Raw genomic sequence first — 21,299 nt, forward strand, 5'->3', positions numbered from 1 at the left:
AGGTGGGTGGGGAGGATGAAATCCATATAAATCTGATGGGGCTTAGCAAAGCAGCCACTGTGGGGGCCTTGAAAGCCAGGGAATTTATTCTCCTCAGCAGGCACTATTTTAGCAGGGACCAGAATAACTGTAAAAAGAGGGTTCAGAGAGGGGAGACGCATGTGCAGCTCTAACATTTACCACAGGCCCCTCTGTGCCGGGTTTGGTGCTCAGCACACGGTGAACATGACCTTGTTCTGTCTTCCCACAGCCCCTGGAGGCAGGTGCTATTCCTCTACGCCCTTTACCCGCTGGGAATACTAAGGTTCAGAGAGGTGATGTGACTGGCCTGAGAAAGCACAGCTAGAAGCTGAAGGGGCCAGGGTATAGCTGCTGGTGCTAAGGTCGAAAAAACCAGTATAAGTCAAAAGTCCAGTTGTTGCTTCCTAGCCATGTAACCTTGAGTCAGCCTGTTTGCCTGTGAATAGGACCAGTTCCACGGGTTTGGCTGGACAGTTTTCAGACTTAGGAATACAGCTGGCAAAGCTCAGCTTGGGGGCGCTGAGCTCCAAGGTCAGCAGCTGTTCACAGGGAGGGTGCTAACTTGGACGCGTGGGGCAGGGACCCACAGAGTGGGACCTGGGATGCTCTGTGTTCTGCCTTCCCCTCTAGGAGGCAGGCAGAAGGAGGAGAGAGAGGGACATGTAGGGCCTGAGATTGCTCTCTGACGGGGGCATGGCTGAGCAGGCCCGGCTGAGGCCGAGGCAGAGTAGGCCACAGGCCAGCCAGGAAGCCCACAGAAGGGGTCAGATTCAGAACTGTTCCCATCACCTCTGCATCACAGCGCGGTGATGTGGAGCTGGGACCGGCATTGGAGGTTATCTCTCCCAATCTCCTCAACCTCAAGGTGGGGAAACTGAGGCCCTAGAGAGGAGAAATGTTTTGCTAAAGTCCCGTAGTGGCTCTGGGCAGAGTGGGAACCAGGATCCAGCAAAGCAGAAGGGTGTTCAAGTCACCAGAGTGTCCCCTCTGTGAGCAGAGGCATAGTTGCCCTTTCAGCACTGGGTCCCCCATACCTGGTATATCAGTGGTGCTCAGAAAATATTTGTTGAGCATGTGAGGATGGTAGGAAGAGCACAGATCTGGGGATTCAGACTCAGCCTGGAATTCTGTCTCTGCTCTGGGCCAGCTCTACTTCTCTAGGCAGATCATTTCCCCTCGATGAGCCTCGGTTTCCCAAAACAATATCACAAACCCAGCTGGTAGATGCCTGAACAGGGATTTAAACCTGGGTTTGCCAGATTCCAGGGCTGAGTTGTCACTCTGCCTGATTCTTTTACATACTTTTGTTTTTCTTTCCAAAAATATTTATTGAGCACCTGCTATACACCAGGCACTATTCTAGTCTCCGTGGATATAACAGGCAGATGAGGCGCTGCCCCCAGGGAATTCATGTCCTAGAGCAGGGAGATAGTAAGTAAATAACATGGGACAGGAATAGGATAAGTACCCAGAAGGAGCTATAACAAGGTGTGGATGGAGTCTTGGAGGGGGAGGAGGGCGGTCTCAGCTAATGGGGCCCAGGAAGGAGATGACATTTCTTGTGACACCTGAAAAGAACTGCCCTCCCTGCCATGCAGAGCACCCGAAAAAAATAATTCCATAAATTGTGAATTGTGACACTGTGACAGGCCTCAGGCTTTCAGAAGACTGTGAGGAGGGCATGGAAGGAAGGTAGTCAGCCAGCCGCCCCAGCCAGCCTGAGAAGGCCCAGAGAGGCAACACAGCCCTCTGGGGTGACCGCACCCCGGGCGCATTTGGGTCTCCCCTTTCAGCTGCCTCTGCCTTCCAGGTGAAGCAGATCATGGAGGAGGCCGTCACACGGAAGTTTGTCCATGAGGACAGCAGCCACATCATCTCCTTCTGTGGTGAGTTCGCAGCCCGTGGCCTTGAAAATGACTGCTTTCTCTGTGGGCTGCCTCAGGGGGAGTGGCATCCCCCCACGAGCGAGCATTCTGACACTGCTTCTTTTGCTCTGTGACTCCATAGTTATTTGTAGGTTCCCAAGGGGCTCCATTAGGGAATTTGGAAATATGGAAAAGTCTAGAGAAGAAATGAAGCATGACCTCTGCACCCCATGGGGAGTTAATCACTGTTGATGCCGGAGGGACTGACTGCCTTCCCCTCCTGTGGGCTTAGAGCATGGCGACTCATACCCGTAGTGATGCTGGTCTCTCATCTGACGAATGCCCTTTCCTCACCCTGCCTATGGCTGTTGCCAAATAAAGGGAGAGGATGGATGGGCTTTAAAAATATAGGGAATTAGGAGCCATCAACCCCCCTCCCCACCGAGGGATCACATCCAGCTGGCTCAGCAAAGGAGACAGGCCCGGGGCGGAGCCTGACTCAGACTTCTCTCCTCGAACCAACTGGGCTCACAAAGTTTCCAGAAATAACCATGCTGCCAGGTTCTTACTGTATTTACTCCGCAGCTATAAACGTAGGTTTTGTGTGTCCCCCAAATCAGGATTCAGCTTCTAATCTGTGTGTTCATGTAAGTAGGGGTGTTTATCCCTGAAAAACCTTTTTAATTTGTGACTGGAGTGTCTTGGGAGAAAGGACATGCTATAATTCCCCTCTCTCGGTTTTGGCCTCCTGCAGAGGCCCCAGTGAGGAGACCTAGCTGGCCCTTCAGCTTCATCCCCACGGCTGGGCACACCACCTATGGGAGTACACGCCGAGACCTGGGAGCCCGCTGGTGTCTGTTCAGTCCCTTTGCAGCCAGGCAGACCTGGGTTCAAATGCCTTCTCTGCTACTTGTTTTTTGGGTTACTTTGGCGAATTTTATTTTATTTTTTTAATGATTTTAATTTTATTTTTTAATGTGTTTGTTTAAATTACAGAGATAGGTATATTTGTGTACTTGCATTTGTATGTGTATATGTAGGGGTATATATATACACATTTATATGTATTTGTATACATGTATATATATATACACATAAATGTGAATTTGGGGATATTCTCACCTATTTTTTTTCTTTTGAACATCTCTCTTTGCAAAGAAAATAATAGTCATGCCCATTTCAGAATGTGTGGCCATATCTACCTATTAAAGACTTAGAGGAATAGAAAGTGCTAAAAATCATGATGGTCGTCTAACTTCAACCACTGTTTCAGGATGAGAGAAGAAATGTAATGGCACTGAATAAGACCTGCAGGGTCTCCCTGAGATGTCTCTGATCCATTGTTCCTTATGGGCCATTGTCAGAAAGAATCAACCAAGACTCCAATGCCTAGATGATTAAATTGTTGCAGTAGAGACAAATGAAAAGTGTTGTGCGTATAAGCGAAAATGAAGCTGTGTAGAAGATGCTTACCTAGAATATTTTAAGCCCATAGGCAAATTAGACAATAGAGTGGAATCCATTTAAAGTCAAATAATTGCCAGGGCACCTGGCTGGCTCAGTTGGTAGGCACACGTCTCTTGATCTTGGGGTTGTGAGTTCAAACCTCATGTTGGGCATGGAGCGTACTTAAAAAATAATAATAATAACTTTTTTAAAAGCCAAGTAATTGCTAATAACAACAACAAAATACCCCAAGACAAGTAGTTGAACCAAAACTTCTCAGTATTTTTCCTGGTGCACAGCCTGACCTTGGCCAGGCTCTTTATCCTCGGACTGCTGGTGTTTTCCTTGTGTGGAGTGACAGCAACTAGAACACTCACTTCACAGGGTTTTTCTAACAGGATTAGGGAAGGTAAACTTCAACACTGGTTGACACCCAGCAGATACCCACTAAGAAGTAGCTCTTATAATAGACTCCCTTTTCCCATCAACACTGACTATGCTCCTGTTACATAGCAGAGTGAGCTCCCAGTCTGCTGTGTAAGATAGGGGCAGGAGAATACTTATTAGAAGCCTGCTGAAAGTACCAAAAAGAAGACTGGGGCCATCTGAATGGCCTACACAGGGACTGTTTTCCAGGAGGAAACACTAAGGCCCAGAGAGGGAAAACGATTTGCCTGAGGTCACATAGCAAGTTAGTGGTAGAGCACAGGTGACCACCCAGGGGAAACACAGATACTGGAAGACAATGACTGCATCCTCTCTTCAAATTTTTCATGGAAGCATAAGTGTTGTGAGCACACCTTGGGCTCAGGCCTGAGTTTGAATCCCAGCTCCCCCACTCATTTGCTAGGTTTGGGCACTTCAGCTTACTGCTTAGAGCCTCAGTTTTCACATGTGAAAAATGGGGATTTTTCCCCCCTTTCTTGGCTGTGACAAAGGTAGAATGAGATGCATACTGTTCGCTCTTACTGGAATCACAGTAATGACGTTGGTGTGATTCTTTAACCCAGAGAAAGCTTGACAGTCCTGTGGTCCAGTCCCTCTTCCCTCACTGCCAGGAGTAATAACTCATGTTTCTAAAGCACTTTCTATGTGCCAGATTTTACATGAAATGCTTTCCATGCATTTTTTCTCACCTCGTTCTCTTTTTTAAAAGATTTTACTTATTTATTTGAGAGAGGGAGAGAAAGAACAGAGAAAGAAGAAGAAGCAGACTCCTCCTGAGCAGAGAGCCCTATGTGGCACTCAATCCCAGGACCCCAAGATCACCACCAGACTTGAAGGCAGATGCTTAACCAACTGGGCTGCCCAGGCATCCCTTTCCACCTCATTCTAAAAGCAACCTTTTAAGAGACTTGTTCATACTATCCCCATTTCACAAATGAAGAAACTGAGGCACAGGGAGGGTAAGTAGTTGCCCAAGGTCACACAACTGGTTAGTATCTGGGAGAGGACATTCAACACAGACAATCTGACCTTGGGCAGTGAGCATAGGTTAACTGCTAAGCTCTCTTGTTCCCTTTTGAGGGAGTGGAAGGTAGGGAGGCATATCTGCCTTTCCTTAAGAGCCTTTCACGAATTTTGTGATTCTGGGGCCTGCAGCTCTCCAAGGTGCCTCTGTGTGACTGGAGTTCTGAGCTGGGTGCAGGGGAGTGTGGGCAGGGCAGAGCCTGCTGACTGACCATTGTGTCCCTACAGCGGCTGTGGAGGCCTGCGTCCTGCATGGGCTGCGGCGCCGGGCAGCTGGTTTTCTGCGCAGCAACAAGATTGCAGCTCTCTTCATGAAAGTGGGCAAGAACTTCCCACCGGCCGAGGAGCTCAGCCGCAAGGTGCAGGACCTGGAGCAGCTGATCGAGAGCACGTGAGTGTGGAGCATGGGGTATGGTCCGGGCGGGCCTGCGGAGGATAGTCCATGCTCCTCCCTGAGCTCTGCAAGCACCCCTACCTCCTGGCACTCTCTCCAGTCTCCTTTCTGCTCCCCAAACCTGCCAGACTCTTTCCTATCCCAGGGCCTTTGCACATGCTGTACCCATCACCCAGTTCACACACCCCCATCTTCCATAGCTAGTTCCTTGTCATTCAGGCCTTCCCCCAGTTAAGGGTAAGTTCCAGCCTTCACCCCATTTATCTTTTAGATCATCCCCCTGTTTATATACTTCCCTGTGGTTATCACCACCTCTAATTATTCATTTATTTTTTTGCTTGATACTTGTCTGTCTCCCCCACTGGACTCTGAACTCCATGAGAACAGGCAACTAAAATCTGTTATTCCCCATTATGTCCCCAGTGCCTGGAGATTGCCCAGCACCCCAAATGCTCTAGAAATGATTGTTGAATGAGTAAGTGCCTCTTGGAACCCAGACCCCATTCTGAATGCAGGGAGAACAAAATTTAATGAAACTAATATGGTCACTGTCTGCATGGACCGCGTGTGACACTGAGGCAACCATTGAAGAGGAGCAATGACTTCACTCATGCATCTCAAGGCTGATTGGCCTGAGTGTGTATATATGAGCGCCTTCCACCAGAGTCACCCCCAAAGTCCCAACTGTGCAGCCAAAGCCTCCATCTGGGGCCTGGTCAGGGATGACTGATAAGTTTCACCTCCAGTTCGTGTTACAGGCCACTGGAAAGACCTTGTTTTGAAAGATTCTGGAGCTGCTATTGGGTTTCATGGGAAAGAATGCATGAATCAATTAGCCATGTCTGTTCCGGGCAAGAGAAGGGAGAGAGAGGCACATAGGCCATGTTCGCCTTCTCTGCTGTGTGTGATCACTCCACATCACTGGATGGGAAATGGCCCTTGCCTTGCCTTCCAGGCCATGCCAGCTCAGTGCTTCTGGACAGAACTGCATGATGGCCAGCATGTGGCTTTGGTGTTGCCAACTCCTGTTTTGGAATCTGACTCCTCAGCCACATGGTCTTCAGGTGCCTTCCAATCCATCTACTAAATCCCCAGGTGTTTGCTGATAACTTTAAAGGGATGGATTTCCATGGGCCTTCCATAATATTGGGAGAGACTTTCTAATGGAGGAATTAGAGATACCCATGCCAGGTGGTAAGCAAGAGCCATTCATTCATTCATGCAGTCACTTATTCATGGTGGATAGAGGGGGAAAAGAAGGAGAGAGAAAGAGAGAAGGACAGAGGGGAAGAGAAGAGAAACATCACTGTAAGAATCTGGCTTGTCCATTAGCAGTTTATGAAAGTGTCTGTTCCACTGCAACTTTACGCTCACTGGGTATTGTGACTTTTTTCAGCTCTTTACCCACTTGCCAGGAGCAATAAGGGCTCCTGTTTTTTTAGTTGCCATTCTTTCATTTCCTAGAGAGGTAGAACATTTCACCAGTTGCATATTGGTCCTGTGGGATTTCCTCTTTTGTGAATATTCATCCTCCTTCTTTACTGGCCTTGAAGGCGAAACCAGATCCAGGGCCTCCAGGAGAATGTGCGGAAGCTTCCGAAGCTGCCCAACCTGTCCCCACTCGCAATCAAGCACCTGTGGATTCGCACTGCCTTGTTTGAGAAGGTGCTGGACAAAATTGTGCATTACCTGGTGGAAAACAGCAGGTGAGCTGGAAAGACTAGACTCCTGGGTGTGCTCTGCCGCCACCTGCTGGGAATTGCAACCTATTACACAAAGCTTTATTTTCTGTCCCTTGATACATACTTGATTTGAAAGAGATTAAATAAAGGCTTTCTGGATGTTTGCCTCCAGATTAGCCTAGTATAGAACCTTGGGAAAATTCAGGTGCTTACTGTCAATGCAAAGTCTTCAGATTTGGAGTGGGATGTAGTATCTTGGTATCTGAGGCATCTTTCTTCTCCCATGAATTAAGCTACTGTCTTCTTGCTAACTATGGCCCTAGAGGAGTCATCTAGCTCCTAGGTCTCTGCTCTCATTTGGTAAATGGGACAGGGATTGCTGCCATTCTGGAGAAGGGGAAAGAAGGAGAGTTAGTAAGTACATATCATTTTAGAAATAATACCTTTTTACATTTTCTTTTCTAGCTCAGATCAAACTGGTGTAAAGATTTTAGAGCATGGGCCCTCTTGGCAAGCATTTACCCATCCATCCATCCATTCATTTATCCAGTAAATACTTAATGGCTGCCTACCATGTGCCAGGCACTAACCTAGATGCTGGGGATGCATTCATCTCAACTGTCATGTTCAAAGCTTGAATGTTATGCTAAGGGCATGGGGCAGCCAGATGAATGAGGAGACTCTTCATGGCCAATACTCCCTTCCAGCCAGAGAGAGGGGGTGGAGAGAAGGAGGGAAGGAGAATATGAGGGAAGTATCTGAGAATCTCTGTATCTCTTGGTGTATGAAAGTGCTTATTTAACCACATCTTCACATGCAGTAGGTATTATGATCATCTTTTATTCTTAGCCTGTTTGCTAGGAAAATGTGCATGAAAGTGTAGAGCGAAGTGCTTCTTCTCATGAACCTCGTATTGTAGCAGGGAAAACAGGTAAGTGCTAATTGGGATAAGATATGATGAGTATTCCAAGTCAGGTGGGTGGTGTTTTATCTCCACTGGGTGGCTTGGGAAAGTGTCCTGGAAGACATGGCAGTTAAGCTTCTGTTTGAAGGACATGTAGGCTTTAGCCAATCAGATAAAGGGGGTGTGGGGAAAGAGTGATCCCAGCAGAGGGAACAGCTAGTGCAAAGGCAGGAGAGGAACTGGAAGAAATCCAGGCCTTGGAGTCCAATTAATCTCTTCATCTTCTTGTGACACATCTCTGCCCTGTGTAGAGACATGGGTTTAGAACCTAAATTCTGCTAAATTCCCAGGGCCTCTGTAAGTATTGCCTTTGGCATATGACCTTGTGATTTCTCAATAAGTCAGTCAAAAGGAATTAGTGATTTATTTCAGCAATAATGCCAACCTCTTTCTTCATTAAACTTATTTTTTCAGATTCACATAGAAGCTGAAACATTAGAGTCTCTTCTACCCTAGGTGATAACATCCTCCATAACATAGTATAAGGACAAAAATAGGGGATTGCCATTGGTAAAATACTGTTAACCGAACAACTAACTTTATTTGGATTTTGCTAGTTTTTACATACACTCATTTTTTTCCCCTGTATTGTTCTATGGAATTTTAATACATGCATAGGCTTGTATAGCTGACACCACAGTCAGGAACAGAACTGTTCCAATGAAACCTGTCACTGCAGAGGATCTCCCTTGGGCCACCCTTGATGGTCACATCTTGCTCCCAGTCCTACCTGCTATTTTTCAAGGCAGTATTCCCAAGGTTCATGATCAGGTAACTGTGCTGAATTTTGGAATGTAAACTGAGCGGCAGAGTGGAAAGTGTCTTGACACCTTATCTTCAGCCAAAATGTATAAGCTTGCTGCTGAGCGTGTACAGGGCAGGTCAATTCTGCTTCAGCCAATATTCTGGTGGACAGAAGATTCCTCTGGGATAAAATAACCATGATGTTGCTGCCATTTCATGAGAACTTCCTGGAGACAGGGTCTGTGCTGTTGCTGTACAAGCAGGCCTAATTTAATCCTCCCAACAACTGGCTAGGTGAGTTTCGTCGTTCTTCCCATTTTGCAGCTAAGGACACTGAAGCTCAGAGAAGGTAGTCAGTCACCTGCCCAGGTGGGTAAGTGACTTCCGCCACAGCAAGGGCAGAAATGGCTGAGCCTGGAACCCCCTGGGTGTGTCTCCTGCCTCCCTCCCGATCCTGTGGTCTTCACCTCCTGCTGTAGGCTGGGTGTAGCCTACAGCCACCTGCTGTGTGGCCTCCAACAGGTCACTTTCCCTCCCTGAGCCTGAGACCTCTCAGGAGGGTAGAACAAGGTTTTTATCAACTCTAGAATTCTATTTCTAGATGGTATGAGTTAGCAAAGAATTAGAAGCCACTCCACAACAACTCAAACAAAGAAATGAAAAGCAAAACAGCAGGAACATTGTATTGCCTATATCACAAGTTATTGGGAAGAGCCAGGAGTCAGCAGGCGCTCATGAGCACATCAGGCGCTCATGAGCACATCAGGCGGCCATCACCTACGTGGGCTTTCTGGGCAGGAAGTCCTGTTAATACAGCTTTTCAGTGCACACAACAGCTAAAAGGCATCTTGCTGCCTCATTAGAAGGGCAGACAACATCCAAGCCCCTAAGCGATTTGCCGTCTGAAATGGAAGATGCGGCAGAAGTCGATAGAACCAGCCAGGAGCCACTTTGGTTTTTGTTGTTGTTGTTGTTTGTTTGTTTTTTATTTTTTTAAAAGATTTTATTTATTTATTTGACAGAGAGAGAGGGAACACAAGCAGGGGGAGTAGGAGACAGAGAAGTAGGCTTCCTGCTGCATAGGGAGCGTGATGTGGGGCTCGGACCCAGGACCGTGCGATCCTGACCTGAGTTTAAGGCAGATGCTTAACGACCGAGTCACCCAAGGCCCCCGCAGGAACCACTTTGTAATCGTTACTCCTGTTACTCTCATTCCAGCCATTCCATGCAAAGCACAGTGCTAAGTGCCTCACATCTGTTGTCTCTCTCAAAAGGCTTTCCAACAGCCCTCTGACATCTATTTTTATTACACCCATTTTACAGATGGGGTATCTGAGGCTCAGAGAGGTGACCAGAGGGAGACCCAACACAGTCCACTTTTAACCAGTAGGTCAGAGTTGATTGTGCACTCTCTGTTGGTCGCCATCCAAACCTGCCTGTCCTTTTCTCTTGCTAGTAAGTACTACGAGAAGGAGGCCCTCCTGATGGACCCCGTGGATGGCCCCATCCTTGCATCTTTGTTGGGTAAGTGGTCCAGTGCTCTGAATTTCATCTGGGTCTCTGGGTTCTGCTCACTATTGTATTCAAAGGGCCTCTCTCATTGCCCTCCAGCCTCCTCCACCAAAACGTACCTGTTCCCTGGCTCTGGCTCCCAGGGTCTAGTTAGTACTGGCCTCTCCTTAGGAAGACCCTGGAGGTACTCACTGGCTGGAGGGGAGAAGTGATAAAATTGGTGGCCCATGGCGGGGGAAGGTGGACCGTCCGGGACTCTAGAGTCCCAGCCCCCATATGCTCCGCAGTGGGGCCCTGTGCCCTAGAGTACACCAAGATGAAGACTGCAGATCACTTCTGGACTGACCCCTCGGCAGACGAGCTCGTGCAGAGACACCGCATCCACAGCTCGCACCTGCGGCAGGACTCACCCACCAAGCGGCCAGCCCTCTGTGTGAGTAAGGGTGGGCTGTGGAGCCCTGGGAAGCAGTTGGGCTGGGTTCCAGACTAGGTGGGGAGGTGGGGAACGAGTGGGACTCTGAGGGTTACCCTAGGCGTCACCCTCCATCTCCTCTCACACTGCCAGATCCAGAAAAGGCATTCGAGTGGCAGCATGGACGACCGACCATCCCTTTCTGCCCGTGACTATGTGGAGTCCCTGCATCAGAACTCCAGGGCCACACTGCTCTATGGCAAGAACAACGTTCTGGTTCAGCCGGTGAGAGAGATGTTGGGCCCGGGTCTTCTGGGGTTGGGGGTGTCCATCTTTAAGTTACAGAGCAGAAGTTCCCTCTGGCTCCAGGTTGCTCATCCATTCATTCATATACCTACCCACACACCTGTGTTTTCATTCATCTGCCAGTACTCCATTTCTCCATCCATTCATCCCTGTGACAACATTTTCTTCTATCCATCCATCCATGCATCCATCCATTCATGCATCCATTCATCCAACTGTTCATTCTTCCATCTTTATATCCATCCATTCAGTCATTCATCCATCCATCTACCCACATACCTGTCTCTTCATTCATCTACTAGTAGTCCATCTCTCTGTCCATTCATCCATATGACATTTCCTTCTATCCATCCATCCACGCATCCATCCATCCATCTTTATATCCATCCATCTACCCCTCTTTTTTTTTTTTAAGATTATTTATTTATTTATTTGACACACAGAGAGAAAGATCGCAAGTAGGCAGAGACACAGGCAGAAAGAGAGGAAGGGAAGCAGCTACAGAAGGAGAGGGAGAAGCAGGAAGCCTGACACGGGGCTCAATCCCAGGACCCTGGGATCATGACTGGAGCTGCAGGCAGAGGCTATAACCCACTGAGCCACCCAGGTGCCCCTATCTACCCGTCTTTACAGCCATCTGTCAACCCATCTTTACAGCTATCTGTCCATCCATCCTTATATCCACCCATTCGTATATCCATCCGTCAACTGTTCATCCATCCATCCATCCATCTTTACATCTATCCATTCAGTAATTCATCTATGCATTCACTGTCTCTTCATTCGTCTAACAGTACTCCCAATTCTCTATCCATTCAACCATATGACAACATTTCCTTCTGTCTATCCATCCATCCACATAGCTATTTACCCATCTTTATATCCATCCATCAACCCATCTTTGCATCTATCTCTTCATCCATCCATCTTTATATCCATCCATCCGTCCATCCATCCGTCCATCCATCCTTGTATCCATCCATCCTTGTATCCATCCATTCAGTCATCCATCTATCCATCTATCCATCCATTCATCCCTCTATCCATTTACCAGTCTTTACATGTCTCTCCATCCATCCACCTACCCATCTTTATGTGCATCCACCCATTCATCCATCCATCTATCCAACTCTTGGTCCTTTTATCTTCCAGTCCATCTCTCCACCCCCCTGTCCACCCAGCTGCCTATCCATCCATTCTCTCTTGTTATCACTCATTCATTCAGAAGATATTTATCCTAAACCTACTATGAATTAGATGCTTAGGATATCAAGATAAATATCTTCATGGTTAATACTTATGGAGCACTTCCCATATGTCAGACACCATGCTAAGTTCTTTTAACTGTACTGACTCATTTAAAGCTCACAACAACCATTTGAGGCAAGGAGTCTTATCGAAGGTGAGAACACTGAGGTGTGCACAGTGGGGAGGAAGGGATAAAGTTGCTTTGAATTCAGGCTGTCTGCTATGAGAGTTCAGGCTGTCATTTATCATTCACCTTCTATGCCCAGGACTGGTCCAGGTCCCAGAGATGGGAGGTGAGCAAGACGCATGAGGCCCCTGCCCTCAAGCAATAGATATCCCCTTTGAATCAGTGTGGTGTTTGGACTCAGTTCGGAGGAAGAGGAGGGAGAGCTGTTGGCTACTCCAGCTCTGAGGTCACAGTTGTGACCACCAGGTGACCCTGAGCAAGTCACTTCTCCTCTGAGCCTTAGTATCAACATCCCAGTGGGTACAAGATCCTATCTCCTCAGATCTAAGAAGCTGTGAACTTAAGACATCCCATTTTTTAAACACAACCATCAGGAAGGAAAGTGCTATTAAGTTCTATAAAATGTTTTCTCACTACTTGGAAATTTCATTTTACACTTTTTGAAAGAGCTCTTTGAGACTTATTTGGACATATTTTTTTTTAAGTCATACATTATACTTGTAACTACACACAAGGAAACATAATTTTTTTAAAAGATTTATTTATTTGACAGAGAGAGGGGCAGAAATAGTGACAGAGAGAGAGCACAAGCAGATGGAGCAGCAGGCAGAGGGAGAGCAGGCTCCCCACTGAGCAGAGAGCCCAATGCGAAGCTCGATCCCAGGATCCTAGGATCATAACCTGAGCCAAAGGCAGAGGCTTAACCCACTGAGCCACCCAGGCGCCCCTTAATCTTCATGTCACTTTTTGACTGAGAGACATTGCTGTCTATATTTTTCCACCAAATATTGTCTTCTGTTCCATCAAAAGAAGGGGTCAACAAACTATATAGCCATGGGCTAAGTGCAGTGCTCTGCCTGTTTTTGCCAATAAAGCTTTATTGTAACCCAGCCATGCCCATGACGTATTGTGTAGGGCTGCTCTCAGGCTATAAGGGAGAGTGGACTGGTTACCACAGAGCCTATATGGCTCCCAGAGCCCCCAGTTTTCCCCTATCTGAGCCTTTGTAGGAAGTTTGCAGACTTCTGATCGAGAGTGTCAGAGGTTTGCAAATATGTGCACTTGGTTGTTGCTTTACGAGAGAATCTGGAACTGTGGGCATCTGTGCAGCCATGACTAGTGTGTCTGCTTGGCCAATATCACATCAGTGCCCTTTTGCTCTGTTGCCCGTCTTTCTGCACAATCACTTTTTGATTCAAAGATGAATCAGTCTAATCTTTATAAAGACATTTAAAATAACACTGTACTCCACACATGAAGTAACAATCACGCTCAGAATTGAATGGAGGGGTGCCCAAGTGGCTCCGTCAGTGAGGCATCTGCCTTCTGCTCAGGTCATGATCCCAGGGTCCTGGAATAGAGCCCCGTGTCAGGCTTCCTGCTCAGCGGGAAGCCTGCTTCTCCCTCTCCTTCTGTAGCTGCTCCTGCTTGTGCTCACTCACTCTCCCTCTCTGTCTTTGTCAAATAAATAAATAAATAAAATCTTAAAAAAAAAAAAAAACCTGAATTAAAGTAACAGCATCTGAACAGCTAGGCCCGAATTTGCATGAGATCAGGCCGTGACCATGATTGTGAGATGCCACTCTATCAGGTGCATCCCCATTTCAGGTGCATTACTATGTGAAATTGTGCTCCATCACGGGGCTGCAGGCTTGTGTGGTTAAATGGATCACCTTCACTATGTTTGAGGCTTGGAGATGGTCCCCTCCCTCACACCCCACTTGGGGTAAAGCAGAGGGAGCAGGTGAGAAGCTCTGAAGGCTAACTGGGAAGACAGAGGATTAGGCTGCTGGGGCAGGAAGTACAGTGTGGGTATTTGGGGATTCTGGAAAATGTCTGCGGATGGGACATAGAGCTCAGCTGCCCTCTTTTTTCCCCTTAAGACTGGCCAAAATGATGCCAGATAAATGTCTTCTGTTAAGAAGAGGATGGTGGTGAAGAGGGGTAGAGCTGCTTCCTAATTGTAGAGAGCCACCAGCCCTGCCCTTGCAGCAGAGCTCCTGGACCTTGGTTGAGGGGAGAAGGTGTGAGTATGAAAGTCGAGGCGGGGGGGCAGACAGTTTTCCTAGCTGGATCTACAGAACCCATCCTGAGGGGTTGGTTACAAACTTTTCTTGGCATGGCCACCTGGAAGGAGGTTCAGGATCTTCCAAATGGCCATGGTCTTGGAGGGCATGATGTAGCCTCTTGGTTCTAGTTATGCATCCTAAAGCAGATGGGCCAGGACCCACGATCACTGTGACACTTTGACCAAGCCTGTGCCCTCTCTCTGCAGAAGGATGATATGGAGGCTGTGCCAGGGTACCTGTCCCTGCACCAGACAGCTGATGTCATGACCTTGAAGTGGACACCGAACCAGCTAATGAATGGGTCGATGGGGGACCTGGACTATGAAAAGAGGTAAGGTGCCGGGTCCCTCTCCTACCCTTCACACAGGGAAGTTTGTGCTCTGTCCGTCATGCCCTTCCCCTGCCCGCTGCTCAGTCTGGTGGTTGCAGCCACTTGGCCCAGCCTGCCTACAGTGGTGGCCTTATAGGTAGCTCATTGGGAGGCTCTAGAAACCAGCAAGAAGAATGTTAGGGCATGGGAGTTAGGCAAACCCTGGTCAAAGCACCACCCAGTGGGAGAAATCTTAACAGAGATCTTGGAAGCCTGCCAATGGCAAATATTCCCCCATCTGCTGCCTCCCTTCCCATCACTCGGTCAAGAAGGAAAGTGAGAGGCCATGGTTAGTGGGTATCTGGTCTGGGGCTGCATCTCCCTGTGATACCCTGGGATCTATAAGGCTCAGCAAAGGCTTTGGGGTCATGCTCTGAAGAAACTCAGAAACCAGGGATTCCCTGCTGCAATCCCCTGTCCCAGCACAATAAGGAAGGGCCCTAGAAGGAACACAGACAGAAGAAAGGCACTGTGCAGAGTGTGTCCGGCCTGATTATTTCAGCTCAAGGAGTCCTGGCCGCTACATATATAAAATAAGGGCTCTTTTTTCATAGAACATAAACAGAACACCATTATTGCGTTCTGTTTTGTGTTAGGCTTCTGTGTGAGGAACCCCAGGCCTTGGTGTGATTGATGCTGTTCTCTAAGCTGGCCACTTCCTGTGCCGAGGTGGCCGTCTGTCTTCAGAGACAGTCAGTGGGAGGTACAGTCTGTTTTGGGCTGGGCGACATAACAGCTCCAGCCAGATTCCAGGGTTCTGAAACCCTCCCCAAGGAACAGTGCAGGGCCGATGAGATGCCCCTGGCCCAGGACCTTGTTTCAGCCTATTCACCTTAAACCCTGGGCCTTCCTTGACTTGCCAGCTGAATTTGGATTACATGGAGCCCTGAATCTCCTTCATAGCATTTATAAAATCGTGCTCACGTAATAAATCTGTGCCCACCCATATACCAGCTGTTACATTCTAGACTTCATTTCCATGAAGGCAAGGATTCTTTCATGCTCATGTCTTCTCTCCAGCACCTGCCACTCATCAGTGCCCACATAATCTCTGTGAAATGAAGCAGGAAAGTCAGGGGACCTGGATTCATTCATCAGATATTGACAGAGCACCTGTGATATGCTAGGCCCTGGGCTAAATGAGAGAGAGCAGATGAAGAAAAGGAGAGGAAAACCTTTACCTTTTCAGAGTTTATCTTGCATTTACATTATACTGGAGGGAACACATTTATGTGGGTAAATGCATAAATGTACTTTGCAAAACCACGTGTTTGTTCAATCCTCATCCCCCTGGGTGACTTGAGGTATGTCTTTATTTCTGGACCTCAGTTTCCCCGCTTCTATCAAATGAGGGGGCTGGGTAAGTGATCTCCCTGAACTCTCAGAGGGTTCCCAAAGGGTTTACAAGGGCTCCCCATACACTGAAGTCTCTTCTGTCAAACATCACAGCCCGAGGGCCCTGCTCGTTGGTTGGACTTAAGCCCAGGGTAGTATGGGCAGACAACTTTTAATGCTGTTTCAAAGAAACACTGAACCAAAGGATTGCCAAGCAACCCCCACCCCCCTCCAGCTCAGATCACTGCGGTTTCCATCTTTCTGCCTCACCTTTTCCTCTGTGAACAGGCACATCATAGACACATCGATATTTGGTTCCAATGGAGTCTGCACTTTCAAGGTCATGATGGGGCTGGAGACTTCCCCTGCCTGGGCTCTGAAACCCCCCATCAATCCTTGTTACTCCTGCCTGGAACCTGGAGCTCAGTGAAGGAGAAAAAGCCAGTGGGCAGAAACATCGGGGTTAGCGTGTAGGAAATGGGAGCACCCAGGGGTTCCGGTGTCTCTTTGGGGACCAAGAAATGATGAAAGAAGGTGGAGTGGTCCTCATCTGAGGAGCTTCAGGACCTCTTCTCTTGTCCCCCCTCCCAGTACCCTCTCTTATACAATGGGGGTCAGAGATCCCCAGCTGGCTTTCCTAGTATATACAAGGAAATATCACCCAAGAGTGATATTTGGGTGATATTTGGGTGGCTATTTGAACTCTGGAGTCAGTGGGCACTTGGCTCAGATCTCAGCCTTGCCATGTAGAGAAGCAGCTGGAATTCCCCTCACAGCTGCTTCACAGACCAGTTTGGGAGTTTCTTAGGACCTACCCTTACTACGTGACCCAGCAGTTCTACTTTAGGAAGCTGTTAAAACAAGTAAAATGATAACAGAAGCTCAATTCTTGCTCGTTCCCAGTTGAGTGATCTTGGACAGTCAGCTTCCCCTTCCCAAGCCTCAGTTTGTTCATCTGCTGTAAAATGGGGATGCGGTAATGGAAGCTTGGAAGAGGCATACAGGAAAGAGTCAGTGAGAAAATGCAGGTAGAGCCCTTAGCTGGAAGGCTGGAACCTGGAGCCTGTTTGTGTCAAGTTACACAGCTCCAAAGGGACTGTGGCCACAGCTCCTCCTTGCTGATGTTCGGTGGTAGTTGAAGAGTTGCTCTGTTTACTGGGTGCCCTAGGGCAGCCATTAGCTCTGAATATTATTCTCTGAGAATCTTGCAGAAGTGAGCAAAACCCAGTCACTGCCCAGTTCAGCACCTTTCGGGGAGACAGGAGAAAACAAACCATTGCAACCCTAGGAGATGGGCATGATGCAGGAGTCTGGGGAAGGACCTCCTGGCTAAGACTCACATGCAAGCGGCTCCATAGAGGCTGCTACTCTGAAAACCCCTGTATGCTTGGCTGCCCTCTGAGAATGTTCGCCCCATGGGCCCTGGGAAGGTTGACTGTGGTGCAGACCAGAGCAGGAAGGTCCCTTAGAGAGCTTCTCTTCCAACTTCCTCATGTTGCAGCTAGGGAAATTGAGGCCCAGAGAGGAGAAGGGACTGATTCAATATAGTTGGTGGAAGTGGGATTTGAAGTCTGACAAACAGATGTTGGGGACTGGTGGGTCTAGTGACCTACCAGTGAGAAGGGTGCAGAAGCCCATGAGTGTGGTCTTCTGGCCTTCTGGTCCCTTTGCCACGACGGGGTGAGTAGGCACCCTGTGGACCTAACCATCCCTCCTCTTCTAGCGTCTACTGGGACTATGCCATGACCATCCGCCTAGAGGAGATTGTGTATCTGCACTGCCACCAGCAAGGTAGGGACCGTGGGGGGAGCACGAGGCCGGGGTGTTCCTCCTGCCTCCCCTGCCTGGCCCCACATCCTTATTACTGGTGTAGCCTCAAACAAGTGAATTCTCCTCACTGAGCCTCAGTTTCCCCATCTATGAAATGGAAGCACAGCAGCACCTTCTCTTGGCCTTGTTGTGAACATCCTATGATGAATGATAAGGGCTCAGCATCCAACACATGGTGTTAGTGGCTAACACCTACTGAGCTCTTGTGATGTGCCAAGCAGGGCTCTACACAGCTTAGCACAAAGTCACACAGCCTGGAAGCTCCAGAGTTTGGACTTGAAATCAGGTCTTTGTCATTCCAAAGCCGGAGCTCTGAAGATCCAGGATTAATCACTAGAGTTCTCCTTTAAAGTTCAGAGAAGGTACATTCAGAAAAAGCAGGCCATCCTGCTGTAGGAAGCTAGGGATCTGTGTCCCGCCAAGATAAGAAACATTAAGCTTATTGAGTCAGACAGACCTAGGTTCAGATCCAGGCCCTGCTGTGCAGCCCTGGGCAAGTTACATAGCCTCTCTGAGCCTTGGTTCCATCATTTGTAAAATAGACCATAATAGATAGGCCTCACAGGTCTATTTTGAGTAGTCAAAATACTCAGAAGACACTGCCTTTAATGTGCTGTGCTTACATACATACATTGCTAATTGTGCTAGCAAGTGAAATACTGCCTTGAGAAGGGAAAGATCTGAAAGGCCCCATACAAAAATAGGTCAGGTTGATTCATAGAGGGTGCTTGAGGAGCATCGGATGTTTGGGGGCCCCATTTCCCTTCAGTGGATGACTTCACAGAGGCCAGCCATACTGTTCTGGACCATGTCCTATACCACCCAGTCAGTGACCCTAGCAGGTGGGATTTAAGAAGCCCAGTGGAGGTTAAAAACTGCTCCCGACCTTCTGCCCAGGCCTTTCCCAGAGCCTTGGAGCAGGTCCCTGGGACTGGGTTGGCATGCCTAGGGGGATGTGTGTGCCGGGAGTGCCCCATCCCCATGCCTCATAGTGACTTCCCATTGGATCTCCTCTGCCTGGGTCATGGTGGCAGTGGACAGCGGCGGGACAGTGGTGCTGGTCAGCCAGGACGGGATCCAGAGGCCGCCCTTCCGCTTCCCCAAGGGAGGACACCTCCTGCAGTTCCTCTCGTGCCTGGAAAACGGGCTGCTCCCTCATGGGCAGCTGGACCCTCCACTCTGGTCTCAGCGGGGAAAGGTGAGTGATCGCAGAGGCCCCAGGGAGGCTGGAGTGGGGGGTCAGCTGTGGGGAGTGATCATCTTTTTGAGAGAGAGAGGGAGAGAGGAGCATGAGCTCGTGCACAAGCAGGGTGGGAAAGGGGTGGGTGAGCATGAAACAAGCAGGTTCATGCCCAGCGTGGAGCCTGAAAATTGGGGCTCAGTCTCACAGCTCTGAGATCATGACCTGAGCCGAAATCAAGAGTCGGATGCTTAACTGACTGAGCCACCCAGGTGCCTGGGGCAGTGGTCATTTTTGCCCGTGGATCCTTACATGGCTTTGTGGGCACATATCCCACTGAAACCCTCAGGCTGTACAGATTGTGGGGACAGGCGTATCCCAAGGACTGTGCAATGGGACACATTCTTTCAGGGCAAAGTATTTCCCAAGCTGCGCAAGCGAAGCCCTCAGGGTTCTGCCGAGTCCACGTCTTCAGACAAGGAAGATGACGAGGCCACAGATTACGTGTTCAGGATCATCTACCCTGGCATGCAGTCTGAATTTGGTAAGCTGACCCGTCTATGGTCTCCCTGGATCCACAGTTAGCTGACCATGTGAAGGATTCCAGGTGTTTGGGATTAGAAGACCAGTCTGGACTGGTCTGGACTCTGGAGTCAGCAGGGGTCGGGGGTGGGGGGGGACCTGAAACCAGGGAGTTAGTATCCCAGTTTCTCCCCAAATGAGAACCACAGGCGACTTAGCTTAATAATAAAGATGCACCTGCTCAGGAGGTGGCCTGGGGTAGTGGCCATGGGCTCTGGAATCCTGGTTGAACTGGGGCAAGTTTCTTCACCCCCTGTGTCTTGGTTTCCCCATCTGCAAAATGGGGATGTTCACAGCACCTGGGACATAGGGCCCTTGTGGGGATTACATGAGGTAAGACTCTTGGCACAGACCACGTACATTATAGCCGCTATTACAGGGTTGTTCTTTTACTTTGATACATTGTCAGGATTCAATGAGATAAAGAGGTGATCAATGTAAAGTCTGTAGAATAAAGTCCCACACACAGTAGGCCCTCAAGAAATGGCAGTGAAAACAGCAGAGGGGAAGCAAAGCACGGGGAAACTGGCACCTGGGACACTAATGTATGTCCAGTGCATTGCATGGCGGCTCGCCTGGTGCCAATGCTTGGTTCACACAGACTCCTACTGTCAAGGTCATCATCACCACAGGGTTATCATGAGGGTTACATGAGCTAATAGTTGAGAAGTTCTTCAAAAGAGGCCTGGCATTTATGAAGCATCCTATGAATGTCTGTTCAATAACTCGATATTAAGCTGTAGGTTCCTTTTGTCCACCTCATTTTATTTAACCTTTGGTGGCCCTGTTGTTCCGTCTGAGGGATAATGGCTCTGAGCCTCCCCTTGCATTACTAACTGCAGCTGGGCCATGAGAGGCTCTCTGGAAAGCAGATGTCCTCCTGGCAAGGGTAGGCTAATCATTTCAGGCCTCATGTTTCTGTATCACCAAGAGCCCAAGAGTATCCTGAAGTATTCATCACTACATCTCTTCCTACCCAGGAACAGGGTCTGGAACCCTCTCAGCCTGTTGGGAGGACCATGAGTCTTACTGCCCCACCAGAGAGCTGATTGATCAGAGGAGCCTGATGCCTTGGGCCTGCCTTCCCAGGAAACTCTCTGCACAGGGGCTCATCCAACAAACAATGTGTAGGCACCTGCTGGGAGCCAGGCTGGGTGCTGGGTGTCTTTCTTCCTTGGGGGCTGTCCATGTTAGTGTGTTGTGGTTCTGCATGTGTCAGCAGAAGAGACACTGGCTGTGCCTACCCACACCCCTCTGTGCCTGCCACTCTGCAGCCAGCCCCCATCCTAGAGTGCCTTCTGCCCATGGTGGGGGCAGGGAGGGTAGGAAGTGTCAGGGAGTCAGAGCATCACTGGAGCAGCCCTCAGCCAAGGATGGGCAGGAGTCAGTGTCTCAATGCCCTGGCTCCCTCACGCCCCATCCCCCAGAAAGAAAGCCCTGGCCTGTGTGTTCTACAGCTCTCCCAGAGACCCCTCTCCCCTCCGCTGGGAGATCAAGCACCAGTTGCCCATGGTGGTGACCCACGTGGTAACCCTTGGCAGAACCTTCTCGTGTCGCTTCACCTTTCTCCTACCCGTGTTTCTTGGAAACATCTCCCAGATACGCTCCTGGGACTTGAATTCTTGTCTGCCCCTGGGGAAACCCCAGTGGACTCATTTTAACTAGAACAAAGCTTCTCAGCG

The 21,299-nt window shown here is 48.9% G+C and overlaps 1 protein-coding gene across 6 annotated transcripts in view; it reads left to right on the top strand.

Moving 5' to 3' along the window:
- Window positions 1-21,299, top strand: part of SGSM1 (small G protein signaling modulator 1) — an 89,425-nt gene that overhangs the window by 28,571 nt on the left and 39,555 nt on the right. For all 6 annotated transcript variants that reach the window (XM_059408679.1, XM_059408681.1, XM_059408677.1 and 3 more), the window contains exons 3-12: window positions 1,832-1,907; window positions 5,031-5,193; window positions 6,750-6,902; window positions 10,043-10,110; window positions 10,386-10,531; window positions 10,664-10,795; window positions 14,527-14,651; window positions 17,749-17,816; window positions 18,890-19,053; window positions 19,447-19,579. In XM_059408679.1, the coding sequence (XP_059264662.1) occupies window positions 1,832-1,907; window positions 5,031-5,193; window positions 6,750-6,902; window positions 10,043-10,110; window positions 10,386-10,531; window positions 10,664-10,795; window positions 14,527-14,651; window positions 17,749-17,816; window positions 18,890-19,053; window positions 19,447-19,579 (1,228 nt within the window). The remainder of the gene's footprint in view (window positions 1-1,831; window positions 1,908-5,030; window positions 5,194-6,749; window positions 6,903-10,042; window positions 10,111-10,385; window positions 10,532-10,663; window positions 10,796-14,526; window positions 14,652-17,748; window positions 17,817-18,889; window positions 19,054-19,446; window positions 19,580-21,299) is intronic.

Source organism: Mustela nigripes, chromosome 8 (genome assembly GCF_022355385.1).
Source record: "Mustela nigripes isolate SB6536 chromosome 8, MUSNIG.SB6536, whole genome shotgun sequence".
NCBI classification, from domain to species: domain Eukaryota; kingdom Metazoa; phylum Chordata; class Mammalia; order Carnivora; family Mustelidae; genus Mustela; species Mustela nigripes.